This window comes from Leucoraja erinacea, chromosome 33 (assembly GCF_028641065.1).
Source record: "Leucoraja erinacea ecotype New England chromosome 33, Leri_hhj_1, whole genome shotgun sequence".
NCBI lineage: Eukaryota > Metazoa > Chordata > Chondrichthyes > Rajiformes > Rajidae > Leucoraja > Leucoraja erinaceus.
The window spans coordinates 15,121,776-15,140,953 of NC_073409.1; the positions used below are offsets into that span (position 1 = coordinate 15,121,776).

A 19,178-nucleotide genomic window follows, 5' to 3' on the forward strand; every position below is an offset into this window, starting at 1 on the left:
GACCAAAAAAAGGTGAATTTATTATGGGGAACAAGGAAATGGGTTGAACAGCTACTTTGGATCCGTCTTCACTAAGGAGGACACAAACAATCTTCCTGATATAGTAGTGGCCAGAGGATCTGGGGTGACGGAGGAACTGAAGGAAATCCACATTAGGCAGGAAATGGTGTTGGGTAGACTGATGGGACTGAAGGCTGATAAATCCCCAGGGCCTGATGGTCTGCATCCCAGGGTACTTAAGGAGGTGGATCTAGAAATTGTGGATGCATTGGTGATCATTTTCCAATGTTCTATAGACTCAGGATCTGTTCCTGTGGATTGGAGGGTAGCTAATGTTATCCCAAATGTTTAAGAAAGGCGGGAGAGAGAAAACAGGGAATTATAGACCAGTTAGCCTGACATCGGTGGTGGGGAAGATGCTGGAGTCAATTATAAAAGATGAAATAGCCGCACATTTAGATAGCAGTAACAGGATCGGTCCGAGTCAGCATGGATTTACGAAGGGGAAATCATGCTTGACTAATCTTCTGGAATTTTTCGTGGATGTAACTAGGAAAATGGACAAGGGAGAGCCAGTGGATGTAGTGTACCTGGACTTTCAGAAGGCATTTGATAAGGTCCCACATAGGAGATTAGTGGGCAAAATTAGGGCACATGGTATTGGGAGTAGAGTGCTGACATGGATAGAAAATTGGTTGACAGACAGGAAACAAAGAGTAGGGATTAACGGGTCCCTTTCAGAATGGCAGGCAGTGACAGGTGGGGTACCACAAGGCTCAGTGCTTTGACCGCAGCTATTAACAATATACATCAATGCTTTGGATGAAGGGATTCAAAATAAAATTAGCAAATTTGTAGATGACACAAAGCTGGGTGGCAGTGTGAACTGTGATGAGGGTGCTATGAGAATGCAGTGACTTGGACAGGTTGGGGGAATGGGCAGATGCATGCAGATGAAGTTTAATGTAGATAAATGTGAGGTTATCCACTTTGGTATCAAAAACAGGAAGGCAGATTACTATCTAAATGGCGTCAAGTTGGGAAAAAGGGAAGTACAACGGGATCTGGGGATCCTTGTTCATCAGTCTATGAAAGTAAGCATGCAGGCACAGCAGGCAGTGAAGAAAGCGAATGGCATGTTGGCCTTTATAACAAGAGTAGTCGAGTATAGGAGCAAAGAGGTCCTCCTGCAGTTGTACAGGGCCCTAGTGAGACCACACCTGGAGTATTGTGTGCAGTTTTGGTCCCCTAATTTGAGGAAGGACATTTGGTATTGAGAGAGTACAGCGTAGGTTTACAAGGTTAATTCCCGGGATGGCAGGGCTGTCATATGCTGAGGGAATGTAGCGGCTGGGCTTGTACACTCTGGAGTTTAGAAGGATGAGAGGGAATCTTATTGAAACATATAAGATTGTTAAGGGTTTGGACACGCTAGAGGCAGGAAACATGTTCCCGATGTTGGGGGAGGGCCAGAACCAGGGGCCACAGTTTACGAATAAGGGGCAAGCCATTTAGAACAGAGACGAGGAAACACTTTTTCTCACAAAGAGTTGTGAGTCTGTGGAATTCTCTGCCTCAGAGGGCAGTGGAGGCCGGTTCTCTGGATACTTTCAAGAGAGGGCTAGATAGGGCTCTTAAAGATAGCGGAATCAGGGAATATGGGGAGAAGGCAGGAATGGGGTACTGATTGGGGATGATCAGCCATGATCACATTGAATGGCGGTGCTGGCTCGAAGGGCTGAATGGCCTACTCCTGCACCTATTGTCTATTGCCTTGTTATTTCCCTTTCTTAAACCAGACAGTATCTGTGGCTGATGTGTCAGACACGTGGCTAATAAATGAGACTTAGGCTGACGTTAATATTCCTCCAGAGCCAATTATTTAAGGACTTCTTAAAATCAAGCTAATAATGATTTAAAAAAATCCACTCAGCAGTTCTCACCGTAACTGGGAGTAAATCCAGCAACTAGGTAGAGTGTGATTCACTGATCTGTACCCCCAGACGTTTACAGACCCACAAAAATCAAATGTTCCACAATCAGTTAGGCTTCTTAAGCCATGTTTGCCAAGGTTCATTTTCATCAAATAACTCCTAAACTTTGCTGAATTATTGGATAGCTGTCTTGCAAAGAACTTCTTAAAGGATTGGACTTCTTTCTCACTAGACTTGGGTTTTCTCTTTTAGTGATTTGTTGTTTATATTTATGGTGATAATCTGTTGTTTGCCCTCTTTTTGGACATTTTATATCTTAATTATATTAGTAATAAGCTTAAATTCCCACCTGTATTCCTATTAATGATATTACTGGATAGTGAATTAACATGAATTGTTTCACCTACCATCATAGTCTGTTACTGAATTTTGAAATAAGCTAAATTGCGGAGAAAAGTTATTTCCCGCATTTTAGTTGAAGTGTTGAAGGATGATGTCATAACATCTTTGCAGCACGACCTATTTACATACATGTCGCAGATGAGACATTGGTGGAAGTTCTCAAGTCACAGTTAACAAAACAGCCACGCATCCTTCCAATAGGTTGCAATTACAATCGTATAAATTGCTATAGCGAATTCTTGCACCAGTATAAATGTGAAATTGGTAGTTACTTCAAATCTACAATTAAAATTAATCGCAATTTCAAAAGGTAAAGTAATCATGCTGTGTGCACCAAAGATTTACTGGTTCAATTTGAAAGTGTGAATATGATGATAGTGGGCCTCTTTTAAACTGCACATCCTTCAATTAACACCTTTTTTTGTGCAATGAGAGGGATAGTATGCTCCCCATGATTCCAGCACACATTTATAGTTCTGTTCTATAAAACAACTGTGGAGATTATTAACAGACATTATTAACAGCATGATAATTAACAGACAGGTCCATAAGAAAACACAAAGTGCAGGAGTAACTCAGTGGGTCAGACAGCATCTCTGGACATTGGTCATATTGGTCACTCAATAGTACCCTATTTTTATTGAAGGGCACATCAGTTATGCTGGGGGGGGGGGACATGTTGATCCATTTATCAAATTTGTGAGAGAGAAAAAGAATAAGGTACAGAGAGGTGGGTGGACTTTTATGGAAAACACTAAAAATGACTCATCTGAACTGGCAATCTGTACAATCAGCATGTCAGAATGAAGGAGTTATGTGTAAAGAAACTTGGACCACAGCATGCTGGTTACACCCTGTACATAAAATATTAGTCTGGATCAATTTAAACATCCAGCAATGTTTAGATAGAACATGTACAGTTATAATAAATTGGAGTTGTGATAAGTAGAATGTTGCAGTTTGCTTAGGCCAGGCTGGGACACAGCTTCTCCTGACCTGGTTAATACAGCTTTTCTGAAATATTAGTGAAAATTCAAAGGGAATTCAATTTTAAAGGAAGGTTCTGTAAAAGAGCTGATATCTAATATTTCCGACTAGCAACTCTCTTCTGAACTTGAAAAGGAAGAGGGGGAGCGAAAAGTAAAACTCTACAGCTGTACTTAATTATTAGAAGGAATCAATTATAGTCTTTCAACGTTGTCAGATTGAAGAGAAACATTGGCATTATGCATTGTGTTATTACATAATGTCATGAAAAATAATTATACCACATTACAATTGTAATTTGACAATTTTTAATTATCACTGTGCTTTGGGATTGGAGAAATAGGTGCTGAGTAAATCCCCTATCATGGCATTTATTTAAGTATTTTCATACAGAAAGATGACATTACAGACATATTGATATATTTTTGATTTGTGTATTGGTTGGCAGCAATATAACCTTTTTATGAAAAACCATTAGGTGATGAAGATTTTTTTTAATCAATGTCCTTTCATCCTATGGACATAAATTTAAATCTAGTGAACCTACTATGATAAAAATTTCCACCTGTAGAAACAAGGAACAAGGTGCTGGTTTACAAACCAAAAATGCTGGACAGACAGCATCTCTGGAGAACATGGATCAATGATGTTTTGGGTATGGATTCTTCAGACTGATTGTGGGGGTGGGGGGAAGAAGAGAACAGGAAGAGATGGGGGGTAGGACAATGTGTGGAAGGTAATAGGTGAACACATGAGAGGAGGTTTTTTGAAAGGCAGATGACTGCGGGTGCTGTCTGTACAGCGTTTGTTTTCCCTGTAAACGTGTGGGTTTTCTCTGGGTGCTTCAGTTTTTCAGTTTCCTCCCACTTTACAAAGAGAAGCAGGTTTGTATGTTAATTGGTTTCTGTAAGTTTCCCCCAGTGTAGGATAGAACTAGTGTATGGGTGATTGTTGGTCGGCGCGGACTCGGTGAGCTCAAGGGCCTATTTCCACGCTATATCTTTAAACTAAACAGAAGGTGTGAGACAAAACGATTGAAGAGTTACGAATCGTGAAGCCAGTAGAAGGAATGTAGGTGGGGGAGAAGGAAGGGAGAAGTAGATGAGAGTGCAGGTATGGCATAGGGGAGCGGGGATATAAAGGGGGTGTGGGGAGAAAGGGGAGAGAGAGTGTGGGAGGTTGTTAGAGGCTATCTAAATTTGGATAATCCAATGTTCATACTGTTGGATTATAAACAACCTAAGCCAAACCTGAAGTGCTGTTTCTCCAATTTGTATGTGTCCTCACGCTGGCAGTGGAGGAATCGCAGGGCAGAAAGGTCTGGATTGGTATGAGAAAGGGAGGAAAAATGGTTAGCAACCGGCAGGTGGAGTAGGCCTTTGCAGACTGAGCTTGGTCCAAGATATGACTGATGGAGGTGATGGAAATATCAAAGGATGATGTCTTGCAAATGGAGGCTGATGGGGTGAAATGTGAGGACCAGGGGAGCTCTCCTTGTTCTGTCTAACCATATAACCATATAACAATTACAGCACGGAAACAGGCCATCTCGGCCCTACAAGTCCGTGCTGAACAACTTTTTTTCCCCTTAGTCCCACCTGCCTGCACTCATACCATAACCCTCCATTCCCTTCCCATCCATATGCCTATCCAATTTATTTTTAAATGATACCAATGAACCTGCCTCCACCACTTCCACTGGAAGCTCATTCCACACCGCTACCACTCTCTGAGTAAAGAAGTTCCCCCTCATATTACCCCTAAACTTCTGTCCCTTAATTCTGAAGTCATGTCCTCTTGTTTGAGGGGAGGGGGACCGAGAACAGAAATATGGGAAATAGTGGAGACCCGGGTAAGTGATCCATGTACGATAGCAAGGGGGAAAACACATTTACTAAAGAAAGAAGACATCTCAGATGTCCTAGAAGGGAACTCCTCATCTGAAATGCAGATGTAGTGGAAACAGGAATTGAGAGTAGAGAATAGCATCTTTGCAAGAGGTAGGGTGGAAGGAAGTGTAGTTCCGATAACAGAGATTCAGTTGGATTATAGTAGATGTCAGTCAATGATCTGTCCTCTGTGATGGAGACAGATAAATCACCTGTTGGTTGGAAAAGTGCAATATGAAAACAATCAGACAAACTTCAATATGGATCCTATTACATATTAAAGACCATGAGGACAGAATAAACCATAAGAAACAGGAGTAGGCCATTCAGCCATCTCATGCCTGCACCATCATATAGTTAAATCATGGCTGATCTTTTCCTCAGCACCGCTTAAGTGTGCTAACTACATATTACTTGATTCTGTTAAAATCCAAAAATCTATTAATCTCTGCCTTTAAAAAAAAAAAAAAAAAACGAAGTTCTTCTTCCCATTCGGATAGACAATTCGAAAAGTCTCACTGCCCTCTGAGTGAAGTTGCTTTTCTTTGCTGTCTTGAACAACTACCACTTTGTTTTGAGTGTGATCCATGGTTGAAGACGTCCAGCCAGTGGAAGCATCTTCCCTGCTTCAACACTGCATAATTATTTTGTGTGATTCAAGATCACCTCTTATTCTTCTGAACTCAAGAGTTTAGGCACAATGCGCTTAATCTCTATTCATGTAACAAACTCGCCATTTCAGGAGTCAATCTGGTGAACATTTGCTGCACTCCCTCTACCACCAGAATATTCTTTGCTGAGAGAGAGTTTGGGTCTAGTGTACTTTTTAATCTCTTTTCTTCTCTTCCCCTCACACCCCTAACCCTAGAGACATTATAGTATTTTTTGTTGCACTCTACTTATCTAGTAAAATACTATTACAATGACATGCCTTCAGAATGGAGCTGAGAAAGAATTTCTTTAGTCAGATGGTGGTGAATCTGTGGAACGCATTGCCACAGATGGCTGTGGAGGCTGAGACGTTAGATATTGTTAAAGCAGAGATTGATAGGTTGGTGATTAGTAAAGGAGTCAAAGGTTACAGGGAGAAGGCAGAAGGATAGGGTTGGGAGGGAAAAATAGGTCATGATCGAATGACAGAACTGACTCAATGGACCGAATAGCCTACTTCTGCTCCTATGTCTTATGATCTTATTGTAAATACATAATTCTTTAATTAATTGTTTTCAGTAAGATTTAATTACTCTTGTAACCGAGCAAGAAAAGCCAATAAGCAGACCTAGAAAGGTTAGTAATCAAATATGTTTTAATGCAGACAAGTGGAAGTGGTAAAGGGAACAAAGGAATGTCTGTGATATTGAGTTAGACCAGGAAGTGGTAGTGGTGCCAGCTGAGGGAGTGCGATGAAGACTTGTAACTGATATTACTGGAAGCTAGGTAAATAGAAGGAGATGAATGAGAAAGTTGGATGGGTTTACCGGCACTGTATGGTACAAAACACTGCAGTTCCTAGAAATCTGAAATAAAATAAAATGCTGCAAATATACTCAGCAGCATAATGAATGAAGATAGATAAATTGAGTTGATAGCGTTTTATCAGTCTGATCTAGTCTGAAGAAGGGTCCCAATCCAAAACGTCACCATGTTCTCAGAGATGCCATCTGACTTGCCGAGTTGCTCCAGCACTCCAGTAACTCAGCACTGAGTTATTCCAACATCTGCAGTCCCTTGTTTCAACTTCTAAACCTTGGGCTCAGAACTAACACAAACTGAAAAGGCTGGTTATTTAAATTGAAATGGTTGAATTCATTGTTGAGTTGTGAGGGCTATGGTCTGATTAGTCAGAAGCCGAGGTGCTATTCCAAGGCTTGCACTGCACTTCATTGGAACTTCATATTAAAGACCAACAGCAGTGAAGTCTAAATGGACTGTTAAGGTGATAGGCAATTCAAGCTCAGAATCATCCTTGTGGACTGACTGGTGCTCTGCAAAGCAGCCACCTACTGGGTATATCCAGTGCAGAAGGAGGCATATTGAGAGCATCTAATGCAGTGCATTAAACTGGAAAACTTAAAAATAGATTGCTGCTTTGCCTTGAAGGGACCTTTGGTTCCTAGATGGTTCTGCTCAGTACCTTTTTTCTGTTAGGTGAAGCAGCTGCCACACAATTGTAGATTTATGACAGACTGAGACCAAGAAGACATCTTGCCTTGGCATCTCTGCCATTGGGGACCATATTTCCTCCACTAAATATAACTCTGGATTCAAATCACAGAGGTCAGAACCAAATGTTGTCAGGTCTGTCATAGAGGTCCAGTCAGGATTCCAAAAACCAGATGCATTACACTCCTGTAATAGCAAGAGCTTTACTAGTAGACAAAAATGCTGGAGAAACTCAGCGGGTGCAGCAGCATCTATGGAGTGAAGGAAATAGGCAACGTTGCCTATTTCCTTCGCTCCATAGATGCTGCCTCACCCGCTGAGTATCTCCAGCACTTTTGTCTACCTTCGATTTTCCAGCATCTGCAGTTCCTTCTTAAACACAAGAGCTTTACTGGATTCAGTATTGGATATGTTGTTGGGTAGCACAAAGCAGGCTTTTCCATGCTGGGCCAGAGGATATTTGATGCATACACTGCATACCTGAAATAGGAAAATCCACTCCCCAGTGCAGACATCCCTTGCCTTGGTAAGCAGAAAATGTCATCCACAAAAAAATAATAATAATTTCCCTAGTATTCAGTAGGAACTGACATAGTTTGGAATTCAACCAATTCATTGGGGAAGAATGTATGTGAAAATTCTAATTATAATTTTTTTTTTTTTTTAAATTCTGCTTTGAAAATTCTGTCCATGTTGGGAGGGAGAAGATTGGTCAATTTATTTGCAATTTGTGCTTGTGTTCAGTGGGTATCAAATAACTGGTACATTTTGTGTTTTGAGACATCTTTTAATCTGAGACAAACTAGATTTGAATTCCAGGGAAGCAAATGCAGCATTTAATCTTGGATTTGTACCAGAACCAGAGAATGTTATTTATATCGGATGGGGTGTAAACAGCACTGTAACTGTATTATGCTTTCTTTCTCTCTCACTTGTATAACCTGGAGGGTACTAAAAAGTGTTTTGCAAAATTAACATTCTGCTGACTTTCCCCTATAAATGAGAAGAATAGCTATTAACATTTGTGTATTTTCATTATGTAAATGGTGTTAACACATGCCCACAAATTGCCACCAGCTATGCAATAATTTTCTCTCAGTGATCGTAATGTGTCCAAGTGAGTCATTTTGATTATGACATGCTAATTACATATTGCCTTTCAGATTCAGAAAAACCAGGGATCTTTAATGGTAAGGTTTTATGAGTTTGCAGAGAAAAAAAATTCACTTTTTTTTCCTGCTGGCTGCCTTTTTGCATGCTTGAGTGCTTTACTTTAAACTTAGTAAATTGCATTTTTGTTACAACAAGCACTAAAGTGCCTGTAGTAGATTAGGTATCATTAGAAATAATAGAACATCTAGGGTGTCAATGTTTTTATAAGACTTTCATGCTGTTGATTAATCTTGCAACATTTTACTGCATTAATGATTTTCTCAGTCTACTGTAAAAGACTGCATGTAGCCTAATACTTCTCTCTATTTAACCCCCTCCCCCTACCTTGCCTTTGCAGCCACTACAGTTATTGCAGTGCATCGTTGATGAGGTGAGTCACCGTCTTATGTGCTTTCTCGTCTAAAGTCATTCCTAATGGCCTGGAAAATTTTATTTATATAATATACACATTTTTCCTTAATGAAGCTCTTTGCTCAGAATAGTCTCTTAAGCCCTGCCACCCAGCACAACCCCTTAGTCAACAGACCTAGCCAGGCCAGTCTTGTGCAGAGCTCAAGCTTGACCTTATCCTTGTACACCATTCAGGCACTGTACAGGAACTAGGTAGAGCCATGGCTTGAATTGCTGAATAATTACCTTTAGACTAACCTGAGCAGGAGACTTCCCAAGAGGCACAGCTCATTTAATGGCTCTAAAACTCAATCTAGAGGATGTCAGTGGTCATGCTTGATTATTTGCCGTGGTATTTTATGAAAGCAATAAAAAAGCTTGAGACTGAGGGGGGGGGGGGGGGAAGAGGACAGAGAAACGTTGACTAATTTCAAGGGTTTTTTTTCCCTCTGAATCGGGTCCCTTTGGTGTGACAGGTATTGTGACAGTTTCATGCTGCCTTGCCTTAGTTATTTCAGCAGTATGAATGAGTACTGCTGTGCTCCCTCAGCTTATAATTGACAAGAGACCAGAGATAGCCCCTAAACGGTGACGGAGCTCCACTGTTCTCAAACTGACATTTTGTGTTAATAAATAGCTTATATTAATGAATTTCTATCTTTTTTTGAGGGGGGGAGGGGTTCCGACACAAACGTGATGAGATTTTTTTTTTGCTTAGCCCCATCTCCCTCCTCCCTTTGCCTCTTTATGACCACTGAGGCCCTAGATTCTTGATTGTTTGATTATTTTTATCCAGATTTTTCACAAACTGCAACTGTGCTCACCCTGAGGCAATAGAATATTGATTACACTGTAAAATAACAAAATTTGCACACAGGCTATAAGAGATCATCAGGGAGATTTTTTTTTACCACCTCCTCCCCCCAGCCTTTTCCTGTGGTCTCTCTCGGTATACACATTAAGTGTGTTTGTTGCTTCTGTGCCTTTTTCTTTATGCCTGAGCACTTTGCTGACATGTGCTAATAACCAAATGCCAAGAGAGAGTCCAGTTGGTGTTACCACACACTAAACATACTGAACTTGTCCTTTAGCTCATAGATTGCAGGTAATTAATAATTAAACTGTTTCAGTTGTAATGGGTTGACCTCCATGAACTGTTCATTACTCACATGGCAAAGGCATCACTCAAAGTATTTTTTTTCATTGCCCTTCCCTGTACCCTAGCTGCATATGTAGAATTCAGTAGGCCACCTAAATTTAAGCTGACCAAGTACTTGCTTAAGCCACTGCAAATTGAAGCTTTCGGTAATGTGGGGTTTGTGCTCTGAGAAAGGGAACAATGTTTGCATCCTCTGTGTGCATTTTGTTCAAAATAAAAAAAATACATGGAGGCTATTAATCGTGTGACAATTCAACATCAGTGGCCTTATTCAAGTGTGACTTTTTGGCACCATGCTCACGTGGGCTTAACCATGTGTGAAGAAATATCTTTCCTCTTATAGCCTAACAATTCTCCAACATACTATTTTTAAATCTCCTGAATCCCGTTTTTTCCAGGTTCATATATATCATAATATCATTTATTGCTTGATAAACCAATTATTTGTTTAGGATGTGCCTGTCATATTGTCATCAAATTGTGGAAAATAATTTGTACCCCTCGTCTATTGTAGATCAAAAATAAAGCAAACTAATAATACATGAACTCTTAATAAAATATATTGGTATTGAATTGATGCCTGGGAATATAATTCTCAGTTCCTTTCCTCTATGCTTTAATCTGTGTAAAATAAGCAACAAAGAAAGACATTTCAGATAAATAAATTGTTATGTACAAATGTTCTACTCATAACATTATTGTCTTGGACATCAGTAATTTTATTGATTCCTTCAATTGTGCGAATGAAGACTTTATCAGATTGGCCACATTGACATCTCAGGATTGAAAGGTTATGGGTTCAAACTCCACTACAAGACATGAGTAGATTAAGCTGTGCCCCACTCTTCTGTAAAGTACTGAGAGTAACTGCATTGTCAGTTGTGTTGTTCCTTGGGCTGTGCCATTAAACCATGGCCATCAATGTCTGTTCTTCTGACCCAGAAGAAAAATAAGAGCTGTGTCCAGATCAACATTCTTTTCCCAAATGAGAAATAAATATTTTCTTGTTGTTTGCTTTATTCACACATGGAAGATATTGGTGTCACTGAAAAGGTCTACATTCATTGTTCAATCCAAAATGATAGTAACTTCTTAAAATGATGCAGTCTGTGTTGAACGTACTCCTCAGTGTTTCTGCATCAGACATTCTTGGACTTCGACCCAGCATTGATGAAGGGCAAAAGATTTCCAAATCAGACATGACTGATTAGGCAACATGGAAGTGGTGGTATTCCCGCATGCTCGATTCCCTTGCCCTTGTAAGTAATAGAGGTTGCAGGCTAAGGAGGTGTTGGTGCAGTGTAGTTTGCAGCCACAGTGTACTGTGTACTGCAGCCACAGCACACCGATAATGGAGAAAATTATTATATAGGTTGGTGGATGGTTAGTATTGGAGTAGTCTTTCTTGTACTAGATGCAGTCTAGCTTTGTGAGTGTTAATGCAGCAGCACTCATCTAAGCATATCGATAATATTCCGTCATACTCCTGATTTACGCTTTGTAATGGGTAGCAGGACTTTGTAGATTCATTAGGTAAGTCACTCATTGAAGAATGACCTCTTGTTGAGCCACATTTACGTGACTGGTGCAGTCATGTTTCCACTTATGCTGATGAATTTAACAATGAGAACATTGTTGAAAGTCAATGAAGGATGGTTAGGCAACTACATAATGGAGTTGATCATTGCCTGGAATTTCATCCATTCTGACATTACAGTGGAGTGAAATTTAATTTCCGCTTATTCCATCCCTGAATGTTATCCATCCTTATTGTATGTGGGTAGGTACTGTTTGGTTATCTGAATAGTTACAGATAGTATTGAAGCTTGTTGATTCATCAGTGAAAGTCCACTTCTGGTGACAATGAATGAAAGGCCATTGATTAAGCAACTGAGAACCGTCAAAATTGGTATTTTGCCCTGAGGAACCAGTGCAGAAATGCTTACAACTGAATTGACCTCCGCAACCGTTCCCCACATGCTAGGTGCAGATTCAGCCAGCAGAGAGTTGTTCTACGATCTGCAACTGCTTCAGTTGTAACAGGGATCTTTGATGCCAATTTTGGTCATACACTGCCCAATGTCAAGATCACTATCAGTCTGAAGAAGGGTCTTGACCCGAAACGTCATTCATTCCTTCTCTCCAGAGATGCTGCCTGTCCCGCTGAGTTACTCCAGCATTTTGTGACCACCCTCAAGATTACTATCATTGCCCTGATTTGGGCAAAGGCGATATTGAAGTACTGGCAGGATTTAACTTGCGCGATATGTGTCCTGCCTGTTGGTGGATTATCACCGCTTGAGGGCACTAACCTATTGCTTGTACGATCACTTGGGTTTATCTGCTTTTGCTACATTATGTATAATTATTCCATTTTCGCACTCTCCACGGATCGCCACTCATTTCCAGACAGATGTGACATGTGGCTGTCCTTACACGTTCTACATTTCTCATTGAAAGATAATTGACTTGAAGGATTAATGCAGGTGAAATAGGGGAAGGGTATGCTGCACCATAAAGATATAATTTGTGCTTGGATACAAGTCTACTGCATTTGAAGGTCAAAGCACTTCATGGAAACCCAATATTGAACAGTTGGAATTGTTCTGATTCTTAGTTATAATGGTGGAAGTGTCACATAGCACAATAAAAGGTGATCATAGCTTGAAGACAATACTTGGTCTCCAAATGAACTAAGCAATGGTTCTTCATAGCACAAACATAAATAGATTAATAACCAGATCAATAGAATATTTTTCTCTGGTGTTGGTTCTCTCCCATCTGCCTTAAGCCCACTCTGACAGTGATTCACATCATTTAGAAGTTGTTCATCAAATCACTCTTGGTGCTAGACATACAAGTCGTCACTCAAAATTTTGTGCCCTCAGTGGTTCTTCCATATCAAGGTCAGCGTGGGCTATGGTGATTCATCAGATGTAGGAGCAAACAAAAGAAAGTGTCCTGACCTAAGGCCTTGTGCCTTGTGATTTAATGTAGAGGGCTCCCAATACCACTCCCCTTTGACCATAACACTGTGTCACACTACTGAAAGGTTTATCTTACCAGTGAAACAGGTCATACTCGGAGGATGGATGAATCCAGGACATTGAAAAATATGATTTTCTGAATTTGACTTGTGAAACTATTGCTTGACTGATCATTGGATAGCAGCAGTAATTTTGTTCTATGATGCTAGTGATAAAAAGCCTTGTTGGATTGAATGGATAGGTTGTGTGTCTGTTGAATCCAAATCCATTACTTGTGTTGATGTTAAACATTTCTTTCAGTTTCAATCTTATTATTATTTACAATGTGTTGTGTTTAAATGGTTATTGGATGCATCTACATAGTTAATTTCAAAGCAATTCATTGTATTTTACGCACTTTGGGACATTCTCTGTGCAATAATAAGGCACTAAATAAATGAAGGATTCTTTTATAGCTACAGTATTCATTTTTTGCGTTCAGCGATTCCTTTCATACCTACTGGTTTATCAGTAAGGAATGCTGATTTTTAGAAATGCCTTTTAAAATAATCTATGTATGTAAATAAAATAACAAATGATGAATTTTAATTAATGCCTCAGTAATGGGGTCCATGCCAGTCATTAACTCCTCAAGCTTCACTCGTACTAACTGCTTTTATATTGCCCTTGATTTAATTGGGATTTAAGAGGATCATTGTTCATGAGCTTCTTCCTGGTGTTTACACTACTGAATCGTTCCTCTATACAAGTAATAGGTTACAGAGCAGTCTGTTGAAAGGATAAAATCACTATTTTTTGTAGTTTAAACATTGGGAGCTGACTCGCAATAACCACTGTCCTAAAATCTTAAGTTAAACAAGACATGTTTAAAGTTGTGCTTAAATTTATGTTCAGGGAAACATTTGGTCAAGATACAGTCCTTTGATTCACTGGCAGGCTTTCACTTAACCCAAGCTTACAATTACAGTGTTCTGTGTATTATGCTAGATATTTATCTGAATGATATTAAATTGCAAAGTACTGCTAAATTCTGTAAATATCCTATTATTTTTCTTTTACCTTTAAATATAAGCAGTCCAAATCTTTTTTCCCTTACTTCTATGTGCTGATTAGTTTTTAGCTGCAGACTCCAGAATATGCAGATTTTGTGTCTCAAATTATTTCTGTTTATTTTGAAGAACAGATGAGTTAAAAATTAACTATTTGCTTTACACCCCCCCCCCCCCCCCCCGTATAATAAGTGCACATATGAAATAATAGGTAATAGTAATTATCCTGACCTGCCTGCTTAAAAGTTTCTAAAAATCCGTACCTACTGAAACTACACATGCATCAAAAATTATCAATAAAAATATTAATTGGCCATTTTTATACTCTTTTGATTAATTCTGGCAGCTGCTGTTACTTGTTCGACCCGAGTCCATGATTGTTCGCCTCTAGTAATGGAAACAATTAAATAACCTAATCATTAAAAAAATAATCATAATTTCAGGGGTTACAAATACACTCCGAGAAGTAGAAGGCATTGGCATTGTGACCACAGTCAAACTGTTGGCGGTGTTCCCTGTTCCAAATGTGATTCCTAGTATAAGATTATAACATGCTTTAAAAATTGCCACTATGATCCTCATAGCCAAATGAACTCTTATTCACTAATTTGCCATACCTCTGTCTCCCCTTAATTTACTTATCTGATTGGATAGTATTTCCAGCAGCCTCTTGTATAAATGGGAGAAAGCTCAGATGAGAGATCTACTTAATTTTCTCCCTTGTAATTACTGATCTCATTTTTCTGATAATTTGAAGTTGTAATTGGCTACGGCAATTACATGTATATTTACTAATCACATTTGAAGCTCTGATTGTATCTATTTGCTGCCATTGATAATAAAGCAGGCAAATTGCAGAGGTGTTCTTTCTCTTTTTCTCATCACTTAAAAGCTTCCTGAACCCTTCCACCCCACCCCCCACCCCCACCATCCTGCATACTTTTATTTTTATTTTTTTGCCGTAATGAATACATGCATGCATTTGACACAGTTATATAGTAGAGAAATTGTTTGGCTCCAACCAAATGCTACACACATTGAGTTTTGCCTGAAGCATTGAAAGGTTGTATGTAATGATATATTGCTCATCCAAATGGCTGAAGCAGTCCAAAGCACTGTGAGATTAAAATAAGTCATCTCTTTGTTAATTTAAATAGGTGCATGTATCATACTTTGCAAGGTAGTTTTAACAGGGATGTCACGGAGAATGCAGCCAAAAGGTATTTTTAATGGAAAAATGAGAACAGATGAAAATGCAGTCACTTCCAGCTGCCTTTTATATTCGCCTCTTCTTTAGCAATTGCAGATTTGATAAGGCAGCCATTAAACTCCCGCAGATCTTAATTTTAAGAAATTTCTGCGCATAATTCTGTAAGATTTGACTCTTTTTGAAATTGCAAAGGAATTGCATCTGAGGGGTTTTGATATGTACTGGGAACTGCAATCAGCTTGCTGCCTTCCAATTGCTGCTGCAATAACTGTTTACTGATAATTGTAATGGTAATCTTTTTTATTGTTTCCTGAGTTTATGCAGTAAACCATTTGTGTGCCAAAAATTGATTATTTGAGAGGTATTTCCAATATTCTGAAAAACATGATGCACATTAATGATTGGTACTAGTCCCAATTAAGTATTAAAACTCTGAAGTTATGTGTAAAGTTTTTTTTAAATGTCCTCCCTCTTTTGGACAGATCATTTCAATTCCTATGATTGATGTATATTTTAATTTTATTTTTTTGATGCCACTTGAAGAAATTTAAAGCAAATGCTAAATTTAAATATCAAAATAATTAAATTTTGACGATTATATGAAATAAGAACTGATTATTTTCTAACAATAATTACTTAGAGGAACAAAGCTAGAGACGTTTAAAAGAAAAATTGACCGACATTTAAGATATTGAGGTTGGGATAAAAGATGGATAATTTAATTAATCAGAAAAATTGCATGTCAAATAACAATGTTTACGTTTAATAATTCTTTATTGCCCTCCTTTGCTCTTTCATATATATATATTCTTTGTCTTGCTACTTCCCAGGATCCACCAGTCCTTCCGGTTGGAGAGTTTTCTGAGTCATTTGTACATTTCATCACTCAGTGGTAAGCTCAGTTTGCAAACATGCCATCCCCTCAGTGTAAATGATACATTCCATTAGCTCTCAGACTCCAGGAGACCTTATGGTATTCCTGCTCCTTTCCATAGACTGGGAGGGACTATGGGCCGTGAGCAGATGGATAGCAGAAAAGAAAATGAATGCTGTTGCTTAAATTCCGTGAATATTATTACATGGAAGGTCATATAACATTGTAACATGGAGCAGCTTCTGAAATTATCAGATGTCACATAAAAGTTTTACAAAGAGGAAGAAGGGGTAACTGGTGTGAAATGTTCACAGATGTCATGCTGAAATCTAAATGATGGTGGGTAATAGCTTTGTTTTCCCTGGAGAAGCAGCTACTTTGGAATCATAGATTAGGACTGTTACCAAGCAAGTCTTTAGACAGCTTGAATTGCTTGCTAATGGGTGCATTATTCCAGAGGTGCATATGTTTGTTTATGGAGACAGCAAATTGTCCTCTGCGATAGTTAATGGTTTATAACTATGCTTCTTGTTTAGTACTCGAGTCTGTTAATTTTTCGAGTGTCATCCTTTATTAGCATAAGATGTTATGGGAATACACTGCCTCAAATGACAGTTGCACTTTACAGAAAATAGCCCGTGTATCATAAGTGCATTAAAACATGTTGTGTTGAAAAAATAAACTTTTGATTGATTTATTTACCAAATAGTGTACAGTTTGGCTGAAGGGATTTTTGTGCGTAATTTAGATTTTTAATCGTTCAGTTATTTTCTGCTAAGTGACTACAGATATTATCCATTTCCCATCAGATTTAAAAAATAAACAAATACAGTATTGAGAAACAAGCCCAGATAGTCTGTTCTTTTACACCTCCCAGCCCTCTCGTAAAGAGCAAGTACATGAAATAAATGTAATTAAAGCAGATGGTAGTAATAGTGATATCACAGCTGTCATCTTTTTGCCTGTGTCTCCAAACTAAAATGTTATAATTTAAGTAAATGTTATTTTTTATAACATTAAAAGAAAATTTTGGAATTGTTTAGCAATGCGCAGAAAACATTCCAATATATTGCATATCTAATTTTTGAAGCGTTTGGATGGGCAACGTGAGTATTCAGGAATTGTAGAAATAGAACTGTGTTTTCCTTAAACCTCTTGGGATGGCTGCGGTATTTTGCCATTCTTTCAGAAATTATGCAATGTAATACTGGAATTATTGATTTAGTTGTGCTAGCAAATATAAAGTTATTTAATTCCCATCCAGTTCTATTATTTCACTGTTCTGTTTTCAAAGGACATAATTCACTTTTTTTTAAAGAGATAACTTCCCTCTCCAAGTTTACATGGATATATACCCCATCCAGTGTTGACTGTGCCATGTAGACTCAACTTTCAGGATTGATCATAATGTGGTGATCTTGACAGGGGCAGCAGTGAGAGCATGACAGTTGGTTCCTGTGTCCCCAGGCTAAGGAAGAGGGAAACAAAATGGTGCTTGGATTCCTAGTTCTAATTGCCTTACACTGACCTCTCTCTAAATGTGGTTGTGTAAACATAAGATGAAGATGGCCTCCTCTGCCTTGTCCCCATGGTCAATTAGCCCACCAGCGTGTGTTTGTGTGTGAAGAATTGACCATTAAGATATGTTCTAGAGTCCAGCTGGCATCTGTTGAATCATCTTTGCACTCTTTATTTTCTCTTTTGCGCTACCTGATGTACTGATGACTGGTATAATTTGCCTGAATGGCACGCAAAACCAGCTTTTTCATTGTATCTCGGTTCACATATAATAAACTTACAGCAATATCAATCTTCAACAGGGGTGTTTGGGGGAGGAAAATGGGTTCTATTTGCAGTATACCTTCAGACTAGAACTGCAACATAAAAAATTGGCTTCATGGAAGGAAGCAGATGGTGATGTGGAAGGTTGCTTCTCAGACTGGAGGCCTGTATGGTGTGCCTCAAGGTTCGGTACTGGGCCCGTTACTGTTTGTCATCTATATTAATGATTTGGATGAGAATGTACATGGCAAGATTGCAGATGATAAAAAAAGTGGGTGATAATGCAGATAGTGAAGAAGGTAGTGACGAATTGCAGCAGGATCTTGATCGGTTGGCCAGGTGGGCTGAGGAATGGTTGATGGAATTTAATACAGAGAAATGTGAGGTGTTGCATTTTGGGAAGTCTAACATGGGCAGGAGCTACACAGTGGTAGGGCTTTTGGGAGTGTTATAGAGCAGAGGGACCTAGGAGTGCATGTACATAGTTCCTTGAAGGTGGAGTCACAGTTAGATAGGGTGGCACATTGGCCTTCATAAGTCAGAGTTTTGAGTGTAGAGGTAGGGAGGACATGTTGCAATAATGTAAAATGTTGATGAGGCCACATTTAGAGTATTGTGTTCAGTTCTGGACACCATGTTATAGGAAAGATGTTTTCAAGCTGCTAAGGGTCCAGAGAAGGTTTATGGGGATGTTGCCAGGACTTGAGGAACTGAGCTATAGGGAGAGGTTGAGTACTGGGACTATTCCTTGGAATGCAGGAAGATGGGTGATCTTATAGAGGTGTAAAAAATCATGAGAGGAATAGATCGGGTAGATTCACAAAGTCTCTTGTCCAGAGTAGGGGAATCGAGGACCAGAGGACATAGATTTGTTGAAGGGGAAAATATTTCATAGGAATCTGAGGGGTAAATAAGAGGCAGGGACTATTGCAACATTTAAGAAACAGTTAGATAGATACATAGATAGCACGGGTTTGGAGGGATATGGGCCAAAAGCTGGCAGTGGGACTAGTATAGCTGGGACCAAATGGTGAGTGTGGGCAAGTTGGGCCGAAGGGCCTGTTTCCATAATGTATGACTATACTCTACAGATAGGAAAATGATTTTCATAAACACTGAAGAACACAAAGTAACTCAGTGGGTCACCTGAATCTCTGCAGAACATGGATAGGTGACATT

General features: G+C 39.1%; 1 protein-coding gene and 1 long non-coding RNA gene across 7 annotated transcripts in view; one reads left to right on the plus strand and one right to left on the minus strand.

Annotated features, from left to right (window-relative positions):
- Nucleotides 1-19,178, plus strand: part of map2k5 (mitogen-activated protein kinase kinase 5) — a 220,197-nt gene that overhangs the window by 167,912 nt on the left and 33,107 nt on the right. For all 4 annotated transcript variants that reach the window (XM_055661426.1, XM_055661427.1, XM_055661428.1 and 1 more), the window contains 3 exons: nt 8,539-8,565; nt 8,886-8,918; nt 16,174-16,235. In XM_055661426.1, coding sequence (XP_055517401.1) covers nt 8,539-8,565; nt 8,886-8,918; nt 16,174-16,235 — 122 coding nt within the window. The remainder of the gene's footprint in view (nt 1-8,538; nt 8,566-8,885; nt 8,919-16,173; nt 16,236-19,178) is intronic.
- Nucleotides 1-19,178, minus strand: part of LOC129712740 (uncharacterized) — a 118,061-nt gene that overhangs the window by 13,946 nt on the left and 84,937 nt on the right. For 2 of the 3 annotated variants that reach the window (XR_008726120.1, XR_008726122.1), the window contains exon 2: nt 4,574-4,643. The exons of the other annotated variant lie outside the window; for it this stretch is intronic. This is a non-coding gene — a long non-coding RNA (uncharacterized LOC129712740). The remainder of the gene's footprint in view (nt 1-4,573; nt 4,644-19,178) is intronic. 3 annotated transcript variants of the gene reach the window in all.